At 43.2% G+C, this 20744-nt stretch overlaps 1 protein-coding gene across 3 annotated transcripts in view; it reads left to right on the top strand.

Annotated features, from left to right (window-relative positions):
* Positions 1-17124: 17124 nt before the first annotated feature.
* Positions 17125-20744, top strand: part of chl1b (cell adhesion molecule L1-like b) — an 86275-nt gene continuing 82655 nt past the window's right edge. For 2 of the 3 annotated variants that reach the window (XM_030091108.1, XM_030091107.1), the window contains exon 1: positions 17127-17257. In XM_030091108.1, the coding sequence (XP_029946968.1) occupies positions 17240-17257 (18 nt within the window). In that variant the 5' untranslated portion in view covers positions 17127-17239. Of the gene's footprint in view, positions 17258-20744 lie in introns of all 3 variants that reach the window. The other variant, XM_030091109.1, reaches the window with a different exon arrangement.

Here is a 20744-nt window from a genome sequence, read left to right as displayed (position 1 = left end):
GTATCTATTTTCACAGTCTTCTCCATCAGGAGGCAGAGAAACGTTTAACCACCGAGTTAATTTCACCGTATGATGAAACTGTCTCTCATCACACTTCGAAGCGTCTCCACAACGCAGGGATCAGTACGTCGTGTTACACACAGCTTCTGACGGGAATGCTCTTGGCCTGATGCTGTTCAGACAGCTGCTCCTGGTTACAGATGAAGAAAGAGAAAACACTGGTGAAGAGCAGAATTATGTGCCATCCTGGGTTTTTTTTTTTTTTCCTCACTGTCTGTGCAGACTGAGTGCCAGAGACGACTTGAATGCTTAAAGACAGGCAGACTTCCACTTCAAGGGACCAAAAACTTTACAAGGAAGAGGCTGGTGCACAAGCAGAGAGTGAGGGAGCACCGAACAAAGAGGACGAGCAGAGACTGAAACAGAAACTTCTCCCTCAACAAGCAGCCATAAGCAGAACCAGACACAGGAAATCAGTCTGAAACGACTGAAAAACTGGCCACATGTTGTGAAATCAAATTCCAGCAATTTGACACAAAGTATAATCCGACCTGCTTTCCATTAAGCCTCATGTCTCATTTACACGATGAAGGCTCAGTTGAAAATGAGTCGTTTTTGCATTTTCGTTACAGAGAAGCTTCGAATTTAGGCGGCAGCGTGTTGAAAATGGTGTGGGTTTACACGAAAACACTGAAAACAATATAATTAGAATTGATGCAAAACTTTCTGAGATGTGTTGCTTTCATCAGCTTCTGAAGTGTCTCAATTTCAACTGGGAAAAATATAAGAATGGTGAATCAATTCATTTCTATTATGAACAAAAAGTGGCAATTTATTGATAAATTGCTGCAGTTACACATTTTTTTCAGCATTTTGCGCCTATTTCTGAGAGATTCTGACTCTCTGAAGTGTTCCTTTTATTCTCGGTTAGGTTACTAACAAATTCCAGCTGAATGTTAAACATGCTGTCAACATCTAAAAAGTGGTCTTAAGAAACATGCACACGTTTGTGCTCTGATTTCATCTACATTTTCCATGGCTGTTTGGGAATTGGTTTCTGCTTTAGGAAGGAGCTGAGTGGAAATGGGTTCAGATTGAGGTGATATGGGCGTGGCAGGCAGGAAACGAGGTGAAACGACAGGAAAACATCAGATAAAAAAAACCAGACAGAGATGACAAAGTGAGAGCGAGGTGGGGTTCATCTCAAGCCTAGACGTATATGTTCTCAAAAGAAAAAAACAACCAAGCATCAATAAACCCCCAAATCTATAAACCAAATCAGAATGAGACCCAAAATGAAACTAAAACACCTGGTGTGAAATCTCTCTTTGACTAATGCGTGGGATATTAACAGAAAAGTGTGACGATAATGAAACAAATGTGAAAGATTATGTGTATTGATTCCCAGCGTTTTCTTTATAATTAGCCTCAGGCTGTGTGACTTGATTGGATAGGATTCTGGATCTGGACGTATTGATCTGTTGGTCCTTTAAAGCCACTTTGTTGGTTATTACCGACCCCCATCCCTCTCCCCCGTGGCCAGTGTTTGCCCCCTGCTACCAAACGCGTTAGTCGCTGCCTCGGATGGCTCCCTGAGACACTTAATTGAAAGAGACATAATAACACCCCCTGTTATCCCGCGGGCCCGATTCTATTAGCTTCCCGTGCGCCTCCCCTGAGACAGGTGTGCAGCCACAAACCGAGCGTAGCAGCCGGAGCGTCGGCTCTCCTTCAAATCTCATCTGGGAGCGACGGGGCCGGGACGGAGACGTGTATGACATCTCTCTTATCACTGCCCCGCTGTTTATCCGCAGCATCCATCAGCGCCTTAATGAATTAATATACAGGCGCGGCTGCGTGTAAATGTGAATTACCGCCTGCGTTCCCGGAGATCCAGACGATACCGGCCCTGCCCGTCGACCTGCCCGCCCGGCCGCGAGCGCACAAGGCAATTATTTGCATGATCACACCGTCATTGTGTTGCATCCAAGCACAAAGACATTTAATTATCTAATGGCAAACTCTTGAGCAGGCGAGGAGCGGTGACGGGCCCCGTCTTTTCTTGCTGCGCTGGTTGTTTGGCTTCACGGCACACTTGGTTGCACTTTGTACATCTTGGCAATCTGATTGGAGAGAAATCTGGAGCTGGGAACTCGAATCCGGGTCCATCCATCTTCTATGGCCGCTTCATCCAAGGCAGGGTCAAAGGGACCTGCAGCCTCTCAGATGACATTGGGTTAAAGGTCACCAGTTCATTACATGGCAAACACAAAGAGACACACAATCACCAACAGGCATTCCAACGGAAACACAACTGAAGGAGGAAGCAAGGGCGCACAAATAAAAGCAGGCCTCGTTTACACGATGTTTTTAAGTGTAAAATTAAAAACTGAGTTTTGGGTCTCCGTATACATCATGTTTCTCAGACTCACTAAAAAGGCAACTTTTTGAGAATGGCATGCAAAAATGCGCCGACAGTCACAGTGGAAATGGGTGAAAACTCAACTTTTCACTCATGAATGAGTTGATGGACAACAACAAGAACGTTTGCCTCCAGAGTGTCCTGAGTCACAGTCCAGATTCTCCTGGAACTCCGTAGTTTTATTGGTCCAAAAAGGTTCATTTAGTCTTCAAAGTTATAATCCAAATCGAAAGTTCTTTTTCACTGAGCAGTGTGGTATTTGTTTGTTTACCTTACTGACGGTTTCGAAGGCTGTCAGCCATCTTCCTCAGTGTTGTCATGTGATGTTGTTGTGACATATCTTGTCAGCTGATTTATACAGGTTTTGGGGCTATTTTCCCACTAGTGAAAGCGGGAGAACAGCGCCATCTGCAGTCTGACTTCTTCAGTACAGCATCCCAGGTGTGTGAAAGCAAAAAGGCCCCCTCGTCCCGGTTCACTGTCCCAAGGGCACGTTTCCGAATTTCAATAGCCTCTTTTATCCAGCGTCGGTGTTTGTTCTCTTCTGTTCCGATGACTCTCGCTCCATCCCAATCCATAATGTGATTTTCTCTTTTACAATGATCTGAAATGGCCGACTTGAGTTGTTCCTGTTCAGCTTTTCTTTTTGTTGCTTTTTGTTGCTGTTGTGGTTTCTTTCTCACATTCTGTTTTGTGTTCTTTTTTTCACGTGCTGAAAGTCCTCCCTGTCTCTCCAATGTATGTTTTGTTACATAACTTACATGGAATTTCGTAGATTATATTGCATTTTTGTTCCAGTTGTATTCTGTCTTTGATTTATTGTTAAGAGTGAAAAACAATCCAGCTGGGTCGTCTATAGTGAGTGCATGGACTATGTTTATAGTGTGTGGCTTCATTACAAACATGAACGCCAGCTCCCACTAGTGGCCTGGGATGTGTACTACATTGTTTTCAGTATTTCTGCCATTTCTGTGGAAACGGACATCGTTTTCATTGCCGTGTTTAACATGAAACTGCTCGGAAATGAAAACGCAAACAATGAGCTTTCATATAAAATGCCACGTAAACAGCGCTGTGATATTATCGCAGGGAGAACATGCAAACCACTGTGGAGAAGGTCCCATCAGGCAGATTTTTATTCTGGGTTTTCACTTTCTTATTAAAGCAATGAATGCGAATCGTAGTTGCTTGTGTTTTTGACCCATGTCTCCGCAGCTGAATCACTTGTTTATCAGCAGCGGTCACTAAAACGCTGAGAAGAAGCCACTCATGTTAACATCTAATGAAAACACACCGTCTTCATCAGGAAGATCCGGCCGTTATATTACTGCAGGAGGAGAGGAGAAGCTTATTCCCCATTTCCTCCTTTGTTCGATGATTGACAGTTGTTTGGCACTAGTCTCCCATCTTAGCTCAAATTTCATAGCGGCAATATTTGGATTGCTATGGAAACAGCTTTTATACCACCAGGAACCCCGTCCCCCTCCCCCTCCCCGTCCTCATCGACACGCCGCGGTATCTCCCGGCCTTTATTGGGTGTGAGGATGCTCCTCGCTGCTCTCATAAAGAGCAAATGATTACACGAAGGCGCGTGATAAAGCCCCACGGCGGGGCGGAGCGTCTGTCTCTGGGGAGAGCGCCTACGCGCGGCACAACCTGCCTGCCGCTTGGAAAACGCCCTCACCCAACCTGCTGCTGATATTAATTACGAATGGAGACGCCTCCAGCGCTTCCTGACGTGAGGCTGGGAGGGGCAAACCGGGAGGCGAGGGGACGCTACAGATGATGTTCACACATTCTTATAGTAGCAAAGGAAGAGGCACTTGCTTTTTTCTTTTTTTTTTTTTCCTGGGTCTCTTTGCTTGCAGGTGGGGTCGGTAAGAGCTGCAAAGCCTTCATGCAATAAATCACAGCCGCCCTCAATGGAGATACAGAACTGAGAGTCCATCCTCTGCGTCGACTCCCATGATGCATCCCTGCAATATCGCCTGCAGCATGGAGGAGATAAGGAATTTCTCTTGGTTCTTGCAGGGAGATCTTCATGTTTGCAATAAGACTGTTGCATCACAAAGGCTGAAGCATCCAAGGTTAAAGATGACGCATCAATAATAAAACACCTTTCGTGCAAAACAACGTGCCAAAGATGTGCAATGTGCATTGTGAAACTCCACATCTGCTCTCAGAGAAATGAAAAACTGACATGAGATGCTGAAAAACTGCTGACACAGTCAGCATGTATTAAGCTTAGCATGAAGGCTAAATGTACCTAAAGTATCAACACTCATTCAATTATCAACATTGCCATCAAAAAAGAGACATTAGCAGTCAGTTACTCGCAAACTGGTGTTTTATTATAATGTTCAAAAACCTGATCTTTGCAGGGAATTAAAGAGATTGGTTCTTCGTGATCTCATGCCTTCCCTACTCCAGGTACGTGCTGAGGCCATTGATTACTGATTTTTTGTGTTCATATTGGGACAGAGCCATGCTAAGCATCCACTCACCCATCTGAAGTGTATAGTGTAATCGCACAATTAAATACTTTTCAGATGTGTCAAAAGCTGATAAAATTAATTTGCTTCCTTCCATCATCCTCTCACCATCGTGTTCAAATTCAGCTTTGTTGTATCCTGCCAGACTTGAGTAATTTGTGTCATTAGGTGAAATGTTTATGTTAAAGAAAAGCCTAGAAAACTGTTTATACTCGTCCCCTGATTTCATCTGAACTCGGCACCTTCTTCCTGAGTTCACCTAAAACCCAAGAGCAAGACATCGAATATACACAGCTCTCAGTTCATGAGCAATGCATCGTATTTCTTCTAGAGCTGTCAGGTCAATGCTCGAATGTGAAATGGATGGACTATTTTCATTATGTGCAAGTTTAATTAAACATCCCTCATCTGCTTGATGATTGTGATTAATGTCGTGTGTGTTTTCAGAAATTTGCAGTGAAATGATCATAATGTTATATGTGTCTTCTGCCATCCATCGTTCGGCTCCATCAGAAGATATTGTTTGTTTGTTTGTTTGTTTGTTCTTTCAGCTGCTGCACACTTCCATTCTGGTTGAATTTCTATTGTGACTTTTGCATTTGACCCTCCTGGGCCACCGTATTCATGTATCAAATAATGACATTAAATGAAATATAGTTGTAATTACTCAGACATCTTTTTAATCATGTCCCATCACCACTGAAACTAAAACATAATAAAGAGCCTTTATTTCTGTTCCCAGTGATAAGTAGCCGTTATTCAGAAAAATTGGAAAACTCTGTAGTCGCTAAGCTGAATGACATAATGTAATTAACCTCTTGAAAACCCTTCTCAAGTGTTTATTTGTGCTCGTGGAATTGAAACAACTGAGCAATTAAACAATCGCTTCCCGCTCCCGCCGCCGATTTGTGGTGTTTGCGAGGCCAGCGGCAGAGAGAGTGGAAAACTCTGAATGCACGCCGGAGATTTCCCTCTGTGCCGACGCTCTAATCCTTTCTCCCAACAGCATATTGTTTGCTTACATGTGTGGTGAGTTTTGAACCTGTTCTGTGTTGTTTTCATTTCCATGGGAGAAAACAGTTTGCAATCATGGACCGAGTAAATCTCCAGTCATGTTTATTTCAAGCCTCTCCACTTTCATTGTGCCGCGTACTCTTTTCCTTTCCGTCTCCCGCCGGACTAAATGATGACTAAAGGAGTGCCTGTGTGGCCCCAGATTTCATGTAATGAAGAGGAGCCTGTGGGGGAGGACCGGCGGCAGCGAAACACAGTCCAAGAAAAAACACTGCATCCCCCTCCTCTTCCAGCGGAGTTTGAAAAAAACACATGTTAACGGTTTGTTGAGAAAAGTGCAAACTGACAGTGCAGATGCAATTCTGCATATTGGATCATCACCATCTTATTCAGTGAAAATAAACATCAGCAATAAGAGAAGGCATATAAACAAAAGCGTCCAAAACGGAATGAATGAACATGTTGAAATCCCCCGGAACGGCCTTTGAATTCCACGTTTGGATAAATAAAACACTGCGCAGCATTGTTACGGGCCTTTTGGCAACACAATCCATCTTAATTTTTGATGAAAGCCTATGCCTGTCTGGTACGGAGCGGCAAAGCAGAGCGCGGCCTGCATATTTACTTCCAGCTCATTTATTCTCATTATGCAGCCCTGCAGACGTCAATGAGGGGATTTCTGCCCAGCAGTGATATGCCATGATACACAGAGAGAGAGAGAGAGAGAGAGAGAGAGAGATGGGGGGGGGGGGGGTTACACATCATGCAAAGGCAAGGCGGAAGCGGCGGGACGTTGGGGGGGGCGCATTCATTCGTGCTCTGCCCGTGAACTTTGACACCTTTGACAGAGGTACCCTCTGTTTCCAGACCCTACGTTGACGGCAACCGGCTCATTCTTCGCCCCTCGCTCAGTCTCCGTTGGAAATTTCACATAATGAGGCCCGGCCCTGTCTCGTTTGGCTGGGGAGGCGCCGCCGGTTCATATCTCAGCCTCACCTCCTCTGCAGTAATTACCACCTGTTTTGCCAACAATACGCCACCTGAGAAACGGTGCAGTCTGGACATGTCTGGGAGGAAGATGGTCTTTGCTTGCAACTAATTACATCCAGGATTATGATCACTTTTCTCGGTGATGTGTATTAAAAAAAGCAGTTTTATTGATTTTTTTTTTTAATCTTTCAGATAAAAAATGTGCTGAGATTGCAGCATCTCTGCACAGGCATGTTAGCTGGTTAGCCTACTCAGGTATGTGCAGAACAGCCATTTGCTCCGGCCGTGGTGCACATGCACGGCGGTGGCATTTCTGAAGTCTACAAGAAGATGTTTCCAAAAAAATAGCATTTTCAGTGGCACCAAAAATGCAACACATTGCTGAAGCAGACACCAATGCAACAGACGCCCTGTGTCGTTGAAATTTGGGATCTCTTATTCATGGCTTTGGAACTTGTGTTTCCAACTTCTGTGTGGATAGCAAGTATTTATCCAATTATTTTACCACAAGAACGTCTTTACTTCATCTTCACAGGCAACCCTCGGGATCAACTGCATTACAACGTATTCAAATGGCCAAGTGAACCTCAAAGTGCGTTAGAACAGTTTTTACGCTTTGTGCAACCATGTTCAAATCTCAACTCATGGTTGTGAAAATTCACGGTGGGTTGGACCAACGCCCGCCCCCCCCAAGTAATCTAATTTGCCAACTTGTTAACCCCCAATTGTTAACGGGTCCAATTATGTCAATCACTGCTGTTGTCATTGAGAAGCGGCCACCTGTCATCGTCTGATAATGAAGAAATAAATGTCACAGCTGAGAGTAATTACACAGGAAGTGTAAAACTAATAAACACTTGAGTTCACCATTCTACATGATTTTCACTCTAAAAACAATAATTGAAAAATAAAAAAAAGTGGTTACATGATAGAGGTAGTAATTGTTCATTGCAGTGCAGAATGTATGTGATGAAAATGCAGATATTTTAACAAATCCAAAATAAAAAACTTAAAAACTGAAATTTGAAGACCACTCTTTACAGTTTTGTCACTCAAGATCAATTTGCTCCTGATTTGTTGCCCCTGAACTAAAATGTGTTTGACACCCTTGACCTAAGCTGACCACCTTCAGAAACATTGCTTGGGTTTCTCCAGGTGAATATTTCAGTCTACATGATGTGATGCAGGGTTGAAACACCAGAAATCATTTGATGCTACTGAGCGTCACATCTGCAGGATTCGTGACACCTTCACCAGTTAGAACGCTCATTTTGAGACAATATTCACACACATGTGAAAACTTAAGCCCACCACAGGATTTTGTGTCTTGCGTCCGAGCTGCGAAATTCTGAAAGTGAAAAGCATTTGCATATTTTAGAAAGAGATTAAAAGTAGATGTCATTTTAAGGATTTTTACAAGATATTTTTCAAGGATACCAGACACGTGACGGCTCCAAGCGTTTTGCAAGCCTGAACACATTTCTTGAGGAGATCATCAATAGTTAAATAGAAGATTTGACTGTAGTCAGTACAGTTTAAAGCAAAATGCTTCCCAGCAGCTTCTTTAAAGCATAAGAATATGTGGATATAGTGTAGTCAGTGCCAACAGGAGGACACAGCAGGGATTAGAATTTAAAAGTCCTTGTCTGTCCTCGATCTGAACCTCCTCTGTGATTAAAGGCCTGTATTTCATTTGAGTGTTTCACAACGAAGCCAACCTTTAGTCCAGAAGTTGAAGGGTTGTAATGCGTTGTACTGGGAATGAAATTGTTCAATCTGCATCAATAGTGTCATGTTTGGTGGAAGGTTGAAAAAGGTCAGACAGATGGGGCTCCATTAACAAATAACAGAACAAAGGGAATCCCAAAACCCCGATGAACACAGAGAGGAACACAGCCCTGCAAAATACAGTGAATAACAGAGAAACCGACTGAAGCAGTCACCTGGTGAAGACAGCCACAGGTGAAACACATCAGGGCAGGAGCAGCAACCACACAGGAGGGAAAGGGGGGGTCAAAGAGCATGAAACAGACAAGACACAAAATGTGCACGGTGACACTTCTTCAATGCAGTGAGGATATGATGAAAGAGACTCGGAAGTAGAGCGAAAGACACGAAGGAGTCCATGTGCAAAACCCGATGAACGGAAACTGCATATAAAATTGTGAAGATTAAGACTGTTTATGTAACGTTTTCAAGTGAAAACGTAAAACTTTAGGTACACTGACATGATAGCCTATGAAACTTTTTGAAAATGGCTTCCAAGGTGTTTGAAACCGGAGGAAAAAAACATACATTTTCTGAAACGCTGCTACTGCTCAGCATGGCCATAGTTAATGATTCTGATGCACATTTAGATGGACATTAACAACAATGGCGGCCTCCAAACCCAACTTGAGATACATTTCGTTGACATTCAGCCCGTTCTACACAATCACATGTTGTGTAGGTTGTGCCTGGTAAAAGTATTTTCACAATGATTTGATTTTGCATACATTAAATAAGACTAGACAAAGAGATTTTTTCATATTTTACAATTACCTGACCAGCTGTGAGTTCATGCAAAAGACAGAGCGGTAACGACGAAGAGGGTGGCGATGCACACAAAACAACATGCTGGCAGAGTGGAAAGCATTTGGGCCACATGTGTGGTGCCTGTCGATGGCTTTTATGAGCGTAGCGGAAGGACTTTATTAACAAGCTTAAAGGAGGAGAGACATTTCTGCTGTTTCGTGGGATAATGTGAGGTTTAACTCAACAGTACATCTCAGAAATCAGTGAAGAACAGACCAAACAGATGAGATGACAGGAAGACGGCTGAAAAGGTCAGCAGACAGACAGTATTTTAATGTTAACATGAAGGTTAATAAGCCGCAGCTTCAACAGACCACTCATTCTGCTCAAGTCGTGTCAAAATATTGATCGGTCTTCTACGCACTGGAAGTAAAATCTATTCTCTAGATGCTTTTACAGAGAAGCTGGGCAGAGCGTTGTTATGTATGTGTAGATTTTGCATAAAGAATTTTAAAAAGGCACCAAACAACTGGAAGCAATGGAGGGAAAAAAAAAAAAACACATTTTCATGGAAAAATCCCAGTGTCATTAGGGCGCCTCCACAAATGCACAGCAAGTTAGTTTTGGTGAAACATGATACTCTCACACACAATCTGGCACCTGGCGGCAGCTTGAGCCGAGTTAATTACACACACTGAGCTGATCAGCAGAGCTCAGGACAGATAATACCCATTACTGCTGGACACAGGACAGGAGGTCACTCTGCAAATCAAACCTCGACTGAGAAGCAAAGCTAGAAAAAAAGAAAAACCCTGGAATTATGTGTCATGAACACAAAGCAGAATAAAAAGAATGTTCTGGGGTTCTCACATGAACTGTTGGACGACTGTGTTTCCAGGGGTCATGATCAAACCCTGTGATCTCTGGAAATGTTGACACCACTAAGGTGTCTTTGGGGATTTTACCAGTGTTTTAAAAAAAAAATCATTTTGCCTCATTTCTACTGAGCCGTATTGAAAAAGCTGCATTTTCAACACTTTTCATGCAAACAGACACCAAAAACTCAACAACACTTATCAAGGTGTTTGATTTGATTTGAGGTATTTAATGAAGAACGTGGCGCATAAAGTGATGTTTCCAGCTTTTGCTGGATATTTTCTTAAGTTCGCTGGAGAACAGGTCATGGATTCCAGTATCAGGTTTATACCTTCAGACGAGCCGCTTCGTGCAGGAAGCAGATGTTCCCCCCAAATTGAATTTGACTTGATGAGAGCACTCACTGTTATGTGGAGCACCTCACTGAAGTATCGTGTTGCATTTATTGCCCAGTCAAGCCATTGCGTAATCCATTCAGCGGGATTATAATACCCCAAATCACGTTATTAGCATTCAAGTCGATCTGCTCGTTTCCCTTCGGAGTGGAACGGAAAGGAGTCAGTCGTTCCTGTTTGGTGCCAGCTTGATGAAGATGAATCCACGGTGGACGAGACGGGGCAGACGGCCTGGCTGAGACCCAGGCATTCGGTGCCTGCTTGGCCCAGTCGTGGCCCCTCCCCTCCCTGATCAGGTGTCCTGAAGCGGTTAGCTCCAGGAAAGTCCCAGTTCTCCTACAGTTCATCTAGAGGCGAGGAAGTAAGTCAAATCTACCACAACCTCAAACCTCAATCTCTTTTTGCCCCACTTCTGAACTGACTCCACCATCTTGGAGCAGCAGTCTGGAAAAAATCCCCACATTATGTTCATATTCAAATTATTTTTGAGTCTCCATGCTCTGTGTGTGACAGCTGGATTTCCTCTCCACAGGAGTGTGGCCGTTTGGAACAACTTAGTTTTGCTCAGCTAAACCTGCCTCCTGTTCACTGTGGCAGGACTGAGAAATAATCCAGGCACAGATCATTCTGCTAACACGGAAAATGGTGGGTTGTTTCTATAATCCAGATGCTGGTTTTGGATTGGAGGCACTTTTCTAAACCATGACTTCATATCTTTTGGCAGCAACTCAGAAAGTTCAAATACACAAGTCTTATTGCTTGTTACTCATTTTGCCGCCTCGCCCTCCGCTCACTGACCTGTTAGCTTTAGCATTAGCTGAAGCTGTAGATCGCCACTCTGGAACAGCTGTGTTGGTGTTTTTGCTGAAATCTGGTTGACTGGAGGAACCACAGCATCATTAATTTTGGAATGGGCCCGATATGGCAGAAGCATGAAAGATGGAGGACGAACATTAACCTTTGGCTGTATACATTGTGGCTTTGCAAGATTGATTATGTTCAGTAAACATTAGTTTAACTCTATAAATGTGGTTTTTAAAATGGGCATGGGAAAAGAGGCACAGCAAACCATTGAATATAAAATTTACCAAAGAAATGATAACTAAGTTGTTGGCACAGAAGGAGAAAATATGAATTAATTTAAGCATGATGTTCTGACACTTTTGACCAAGCAGTGCTATTTTGTTTTCGTGAAAGTGCTCAAGTAGCCAAAAAAAAAGCACAAAATCAACTGAGATGCCAAAATTCAGAATAAAATCAGCCAAAAAGCCCCGATTTCATATTTTTTCTTCAGATTTATTTTTGCTATCACATACAAAATAAACTAAAAATGACCTAATCTAATACCTTCCATGAAATTGTAAAAATTCTCAGTTTCATCATCTGAAACAGTATTTATGTTTGAGAATGCTAGCTTAATATTTTCACATTTACATTCAACACGGCATCCTAATGTTTGAAAAGTTGGGTTGTTGATGAAAATACCGGAGATGTTTCAGATGTCTGGATGTGTTTGTTAGAAACAGATTCTTATTGTCACCGAGCAGATCTGTTGGAAAGTGATTTTACTTCCCTTTTAATAAGCGCTGCTGCATTTATGAGGCGCAGTCTCGCCGTTCTGCTGCTGACGGGATTGGGTGGTTGAACTCAACACAGATGGGCAACTCAACAATGCATGAAGGCCTGAAAATACTGCAAGATACCAGACACAGAACCAGTTTTCTTAAATATGAATTTATACTTCTGTGGATTAAAAAGCAACCGAAAATCCCTCGATACACATCGAACCACGCAGCCGTGTCAGCTAATGACAACTACACATGCACTGGGGGTGGGGCTGGGCTTGAGATGCTTGATCCATCCAGAAAATCATCACAGACCAGAGCACAAGTGACAGGCGCACGGTGACACTGACAGTCGGCCATAAATACGACACGGGGAAGACGGATGAGATGTCGCGACGGGGAAACTCCCCCGAGATCGATGGAGAAGAAACACACGTCTTCCGCCTTGTATTCTCTCAAGAGATAAACATCGGCTCATTTTCAATTCCGCTGACCAACCCACTGACTCACAGATGACCGAAAACGAGGCCCTAGACGTTCCTGGCAGTGGAGAGAGAACGCCTCCTCCCACTTCGTCATTCAGGTTAGAAATCCACTCCATTTCTGTCTGTGGGTCTAAGGTTATTGGATAAATTGATTTCTGGCTGACCTTTGCTGCCCGCTCCACTGATGCAAAGAGTTCTTAATGATCTGGTGCTGTCAGAGGAGGTGATATCACAGATCCCTCCAGACGCCATTAGTCCACAATACCCGCTCTGGCACGATGATGAAAGGAGCCGCAGCGCTTGATATACGGCAGGTCGACACAACAATGCCAACACCTGTTCGTGTAATGAAATTCAATAGAAACGGCGAATACTTCATTTGTGAACCATGAAATGAGGCCGCAGAAAACAGGCTTGTTCCACTTCATGGTCATTTCTGCGCTGCTCTATTTGGAGTTGCTACTTTACGTTGTCAGATGGTTTAAATGTGACATTAGAATAAATGTGTTTGATTTTTCTCTACTGTGACCAAATAAACTGAAACAACAGTGCAAAAATGCACCTGATATTCTGTATTTCAGTGTTTTTTTCTAGATTTTTCATGTTGCGTCAGCCTCGGTAATGCTGATAAGACGAATGGTCGACCCCAATGAAGGGTAGGCCCTTATCTATAAAACAAAGGAAATGGCCATCTGCCGTCACAGTTGTGATCATTTTATTAACAAATCAAATCATAATAAAGAAATGCTTTCACTGATAATCATTTATATTACATGTTTTGCCACTGTGAGGTTATTAAACATGTAATAACCACAGTTTTAAATTATATACAAGCGCCTTTTAAGCTCGACATCCCTTCTGTGTGGGTATAAAACCCAAATATAGTCAAGGTAATTTTATTTATTCATTCATTCATTCGTTCATTCATTCATTTATATATTTATCTATTTTAAATTACTAAATACACAAATCCTGTCTGGTTTTCCAGAAGATGAGCAACTGACGGCACGATGGCCAGATGCCCTTCCTGTCCCTTTATAAAGCAGTCCAAACGTGAAGACGTTGTTAGTTTACCAGGTTTTGAGAAGAGGAAAGAGTCAATACAATAACATCGAGCCTCATGCCATGAAATTTAAAATCTGAGTGATACTTCAGCTTTAATGGACATTGTGATTGAGTCCGTGTTACACATTGTTTTAGGTTGAAACGTACTGTTTGTCTTTTTGTTTAAGAAAAGTTTTGTGTTTTTAAAATGATGTCAGTTTACACAGAAACACCCGAAACGCTGAAAACGATGTAGTTTTCATGTAGACTCACCATTGGGTGCCGACGTTTTTCTTTTAGCAGTGTTTCAGAAAAGTTGCGTCTCACCGGTTTTTCACAGTGACTGAAGTTGGAGAATTTTCAAAAGCTCCACCTTAGTAGCAGTTTTTTAAAAAGACACATTTTCAAGAAGCTCCGAGCAACGTCGTCATGTAGATGGACACTGAAAATGCAAAGAAAGTTTTACGTTTTCATTTGCGAACGTGGTGTAACGCGGCTAAAATGTGTCCCTCGAAGTCGTCAAAGTTGTCCATTGTTGCTCTTAATGATTTATGAAGAATTTACAAATAAACAAAACGTTACCACTGGTTTAAACCATTACCTGGTGGTAATGTGTCAGTTACGCAACCTTGAGCACTACTGATGGAAACTGAAGCAAAACCATGAGCGCACACTTTTGTGTAGGTACATCAGGTCATGAAGGAACTCCAGATGGAAACCAGGCAGCACCTCTGGCGCTCAGACCGGGCCTGTGCGTCTCTGTTGTAACACTGTCTGCTCTACTTTTGTGGTAAAAATGAGCAGAAAGTAAAAAAAAAAAAAAAGAAAAAAAAAAAACAAATGGCTCCAGTGACAGGCAGGATTGGTGCTGGCTGGTGGGAAAACTGTGGGAATGAGAAATGAGAAATGTTATTGCTGCATTATTCAGGTGCCTCTGAGCAAGGTGCTGAACATCATGCTGGAAACAGGAAACAGTTGAATGGCCAACGGGCAGTTTTCAGTGGCCAGTGGCCAGAGGGATGTACCATTCTGCTTCTCGATTAGGGGAATTAAACATAAGCCGAGGAGCACATGGATAGGAGTGTCTTCACACAGGACGAGAAAGAGCCAGTCACACTCCAAAAGTCCTGACTCTTCTTTATCTCGTACATGTTTGGCATCATTTTGCATCACGGTATCAGCATTCGGCTTGTTTCCCCTCCTCTCTCTGGCAGCTTCATTGCTCAGTGTCGATCCTTTGGCACTTCTTAGGGTCATTTTGCATCTTTGTGGCTCTTCCATCGTCTCTTTATGGCCATTTTGCGTCTCCTACTTATTGTTTCACAGCTATTTCTGTGCGCTGTAGGACTGAGAGGTTCAAGAGATCCTGTTTCCCCTCGTGCCATTCTCCCATAAGACGACTGGTAAAATCACTGTGTGCAATATTAGCTACCTGTACTGCATCTCTTATTTTTATTTGATTTTATTTATTAATTTTTATTATTGTAACTATGGATTTTTATTGTTTTCTGAGGAGCTGGACACCATGAATTCCTCCCTTTGGGACTGAATAAAGTACTTCACTTATCCAAAAATGACCCACAAGAGGCTCAAACCTGACCTGAAAAACCAGCCGGTAGATTCTAACATCAGGGCTGAACACCTCTGTGGAGCGTGACTGCCTCTCAGGTCGGAGGTCTGAACTGCAGGTGCACCTCAGGGCTTTGCTCAGGTATAGAGACTTACTGATCTGCACATAAACAGTAATTACAACCACTTTCACCAGTACAGTTACTTCTATTAGCTATACTACTGTTTGATTACAATTATTTAAATTTTGATTAACTGTAACAAATAAACTTTTTGCATTTTTATTGGAACGTGTCGTACTGTTAACATGTTGACAAGGATTTGAGTTTTTAATTTTTATACAAGCACATTTATAGGATAGTTTTGTGATGTTTGAGGGAAAAAAAAACGGACTTCGTTGTTGGAGCTGCTTGTGATTGATCAACTGTGGGATGTACTTCCCTGAGTGAACACCAGTCAGGAGGGGCAGGAGTGGGAGTCAAACAGCCCTGTTTTACTCTAAAGGTTATAACTCCAGTAAACCACAAGACAATTGATGAGGGATCGTAAAAGACCTGTTCAATGTTACCTGGATACACTTTTCACATGTTTTACTTTATATTTTGTTTCTGAAAGTTCCTCAGAGCTTCACAGCAAATGGTTGAACATTACAACACAATGGAAAAACTGAGTGTTTGGTTCTCTGTTTTCACCTTTAAATTAACTATTTGTAGCACTCATGTTGAATATATTAACCATTTATGGGGCAATTAGCCATATATGGTCATGTTCAGTTTTTTTTTTTGCTTCCTTGAAGACAATTTTAAGTTTTTTCCACCATGTGTTGTGAAATACAAAGTCATTCTGGTCAGGTTCTGATCTGAACGACTTTCCCAAAATCTCCAGGCCCGTGGGCCGAAACTGACCAGCAAGTAGCTCCAATCCCGCCTTGAGATGGTGTTTCAACCAAACGAGTTTATCCTCAAAAAACAACTCATCATTAGAGAATTTAATGCAGAGATTTCTCACTTATAGCTCTCGGATTATCCAGATCTCAGATCTGATACCCCAGTTATCCATATCTGACTTGAGCATCATGTGATAACTGTTTTTGATCACATTTTTGATCAAATGCACCCAGATGCACTTCCAGAATTTAGCCTAGATAGTGTTATAATCCCATTAAACAAGAGCATCTTGGTGTTTCCTCGGAATCACGGATTTAAAAGAACCAAAAGTCTGAAGAGCCACTTTAGAATTAAAAAAAAAAAAAAAAAAGACTCTTATTTAGTGAGCCCAGCCAAATGATCCAACTCTGCAAAAGAATTCCCATCACCATTAGAGAGAACATAAACGTTAAATAGAGGACGTCTGACAATGCATTAAAACATAACTACATGCTGCTGAACTCGTGGCCTCACAGAGAGGGAACTTGGAACACACCTGACTCACGCGCTTTATTCTGAGCAGCGGAGTTCACTGCCTCCAATCCTCTCCGCCTCCTGCCATTAAAACCCGCTCCCTCCGAGGCTTGGGAATAATGTCTGTCAGTGTTTCGGGGGGCTTTAACCCGGTCACCGCGCTGGGGAAGTTGCGCACGGTTTTCCCGCGTTGCCATGGGGGCGAAACCCTATTGACTGCGATAGGGTCCCTTCTTTTCTTTGAGCCCGTCTTTGTGGAGGAGGCGGAGGAAACCGCTATTACTTTTTTTTTCCTTACAGAGGCGCAGGAGGAGGAGGGAGAGTAGCATCCCAGGGAGGAGGAGGAGGAGGAGGAGGAGGAGGAGGAGGCGCTCTGGTTGAGACCAACAGCGATCCGAAGCGGCGCTGAGCGTGAGCGTCTTTCCTCCAGCGGTGTGGAAAAAAAAATCAAGTTTGTGAGCGGCCGTCTGGACATGAGTTGCACCGGAGTGGTGAGTTCATCTTAAATTTTTCCTTTTCATTTGGAAAAAAAGAAAAATCAATGTTGCACTTGTTACAGAGGTGTTAGGCGGCTACAAGCGCGGTTTTTACGCACACGCGCGGTGCGTAAAACGCACCTGCACGGTGCGTAAAGACTGGAAGAGCGTTCAAAATGAACGGGAAGGGTGGGATTTTTTTTCAGGGGGGGATGCAGTCAGAATTGCTTGAGGGATACAAGCAGGAGAGCTGCTACAGATGTGCAGACCCTTTAAATCAGCCATGTGATAGCCTCCAGTGCGCGGCAGAGGTGATGCTCGAGGATAAGTGCCCATCGGAGATAACTTATGTTCTTCTCATGATCACTGTGTGGAGACCCCACTCTCGTTTTTGCACCAGGGCTGAGCTCATCCTGCACACCCCTCTGAATACTGAGCTGCAGAAGTGAATCATACTGTGTCATCTGACTGTGCTGAATAGCCTCATGCTGTCATTCACTTTTGATAAAACACATGCTTTATGTTCAGGCGAGGGTTTGGTTGGAATAATGCCTGTGTGTCCATGCTTTGGGTGGAAAGGGGATGCACGTGCAATTTCCTCACATTGAGTCACATGGAAGCAGAAATAATCCATAAAGTCTTCTGTTTCGACATAAAAATGGCTAAAAAAAGGTAAATCGACATGTATACTGTCAGATTAGAATGACTGATGAGACTTAAATGTGTGTGATTAAAATCACATTACAGTGATACTCCAATCAGATGATCATTATCCAGAGTTTTAATAACCTGGCATGGATTGATCAGTGTTTGTTGCATTCATTAACCAGCTATATGTCTCACGTGATTCACACAATGCCCCCCCCCCACCATGAATATTTACAAGGTATGCAAATGGATCACACACTGCGTGGAAGTGCTGCTGTTGGATTCAAATGTTGTGTTTCCTCTGTGCTGTCTCAGTGCAGACGATGCCTTTGAGACAATCCCAGGAAGCAGAGAGATGTTTTTCCCATAATTTGGTATTTGTATTCCTTTTGATGCTTTTCTTGTCTGGTTTCCAACACACTTAGCTCGGCAGATATTGTTTGTACTGTGGTTTTTCTGGCAAGTATTTCTGTCAGTCAGGGTTTGGGAATACTGATATTTTCTCATGCGTTCATAACTTGATTGACAGATGGTGGAATGGGGCTTTTCAAGCTAAAATTCTTTGATAAAAAGTTAAAAAGTATTAGTTTGATTATTTTCTTTGGTTATTCATTATAGTTTTTTTTTTTTTTTAGTTTTTCTTTTCACAATTTAAGGACTTTGGTCATGTTGAGTCTTTTGTTTGAGCCACAGAGCAGTTTACTGTCACAACGGTAGAGGCATTGAAGCATCACTCATGAAACGACATGAAACTCACTGCCTGCATTTATTTTCTGGTCATAACGAGCAATTTGGAAGAGAAACTTTCCAGTGTGAATTTTAACTTTGGGTAGTTTAGAGCTACTAGATAGCCTCCTGAACGGCTTCGTCCGGATTATCTGAGTTGTGCAAAGTGCTTTGGACGGAAATGCAAGAAGGATTTTTCTTAGCGTGAACGCTGTTCTGTTCACTCATACATTTTACAGCGACTCCACTATCATCCGTGGAGTTTCTTAACACATCCCATGATGTAGTAGAGCTGACCAATCAGAGCCATCGCCGTCTGTGTACTTCCTCCTCCGTTCTCTTCCACGTGACACATCGGTGGTTGGGGACGACCCTGATCCGTACACGGAATATAAATTCAGCTTTATTGCCTGATCAGTCGGCATCGTATTATAATATCATAATAATTCATGACTGCTAAGACCTTTAGCCAGCATCCCGTTCATCTTTGTCTGAACCTTTCTCTCTCACGTCCTCAAACCTGAGCTGATGCTGGATTGACTTTATCTGTTGCTGTTCATTCATTCTTTCAAAGTCTTCTTTGCGTTTCATACAAAAAACGAATCAATATTGAAACATATTATAACTTTTCTTCTGTCATCCAAACAAATGTCTACAGGAAAAAGTCGTTCAGTTTATTATTCCAAGAGACCAAAGAAAAGACAAATGATTGAAAATGTAAGCATTAAATGACTCTTCAGATGGATGCTGACTCCCAGAGGACAAACCTTGAGACTCCCTGCTGCATCACAGGCTTTTCTGACTCTTCAGTCACACAGTTCTTCAGGAACACCAGCAGACATCCATCCGGAGCCTCATAACGTGAAGCACAAAGACCTTGTGAAGGTCAGGCTGGGATTAGCAAGTTCAATCACCGTCGGTTTTCACTGACATTTTAAAGACTGAACTAGTAATCAAGTTATGTGGAAAATAATTAGAAGATTAATTGATACTGAGTGATTGTTCGCAACACTCAATCCACCACTTGTGATTCGGGGCCCGCTGCTGCTGCTGCTGCTGCTGCTGCTGCTGCTGCTGCTGCTGCTGCTGCTGCTGCTGCTGCTGCTGCTGCTGCTGCTGCTGCTGCTGCTGCTTGACGTTAAACACAAAGCCCTTGTGAAGGTCACACTGCCATTAGTGACTTTAATCATCCCGAGCTGCACGTCCCATTCACGCCGTTTCCCCGCCCGTCCTAGCCGGCTGTGCCAGAAAGCTCGCAGGTTTCTCGGGCGTTGGCGAGCCAGAATGATCGCGCGTCAGGTAAGAAGCCGATTTAAATTTCTAGGCCAGAGACAAGGGCCCCTAATGGCACTTGTCATCACACGTGGTCCCCACAGCCGCTCTGTATTCAGGGCAGTAGTGCATTGTGTCCAGAAGTAGGTCGAATGCTTCTCACCAAACAATTTGAGCAAGAGCCAGTAATTGGACAAGCGAAAGTGGCGACCATCTCCCAGCAGGTCCATGTCAGCCACTTAATATGCAGCTCCGACCTGCCGCATTTCATGGGCCGGTTTTTTTTCTCCCCCTCTTCCTTTTTAATCATTTAGATGACAAAACGCGGCGAACAGAACATCCTTTGTGGATCCAGACCGACTCATTCTCAGCAGCGGCTCATGCACTCAGCTGACTGAGAGTTTACAACACACGTCTGCTCATATTACCGCTCCGCCGCTGTTCACATCAAACTCCTGCCCGCGCATCAATCAGGCTCCGCACAGTACGCCGCCACTCTTTCTCTGGCTGCACGCAGATTGAGCGAATGATTAAAAAAAAAAATAGAAAAAGAAAAAACCCGCAAAAGCTTCCACCTTGCTGTGTTGTTTTTTCATCTTTTCACTCCGGCGCCGCAGACTGGCGGTGTGTTCAAGAACCAGGAAGTGCATTGAGGATGTGAAAGAGAAAGGCAGGCTGTGATTTTTTTTTTCTCTTCTTCTTCTGTTGCTTGATGTCTGTACCTGTTGCTACAGGTGTGTGTTTGCCTTGGAGCACAAACGTCTGGTTTTTTTTTTTGGTGTGCCGGCTGTATTGTCCCCAGTGCAGCGTGAGAGATGTGGGGGAAGAGGGAGGAAGAGAGAGAAAACAGAGGGGC

This window comes from Salarias fasciatus, chromosome 5 (genome assembly GCF_902148845.1).
Source record: "Salarias fasciatus chromosome 5, fSalaFa1.1, whole genome shotgun sequence".
In the NCBI taxonomy this organism is placed as follows: Eukaryota; Metazoa; Chordata; class Actinopteri; order Blenniiformes; family Blenniidae; genus Salarias; species Salarias fasciatus.
This window is presented reverse-complemented; position numbering and strand designations above follow the sequence as displayed.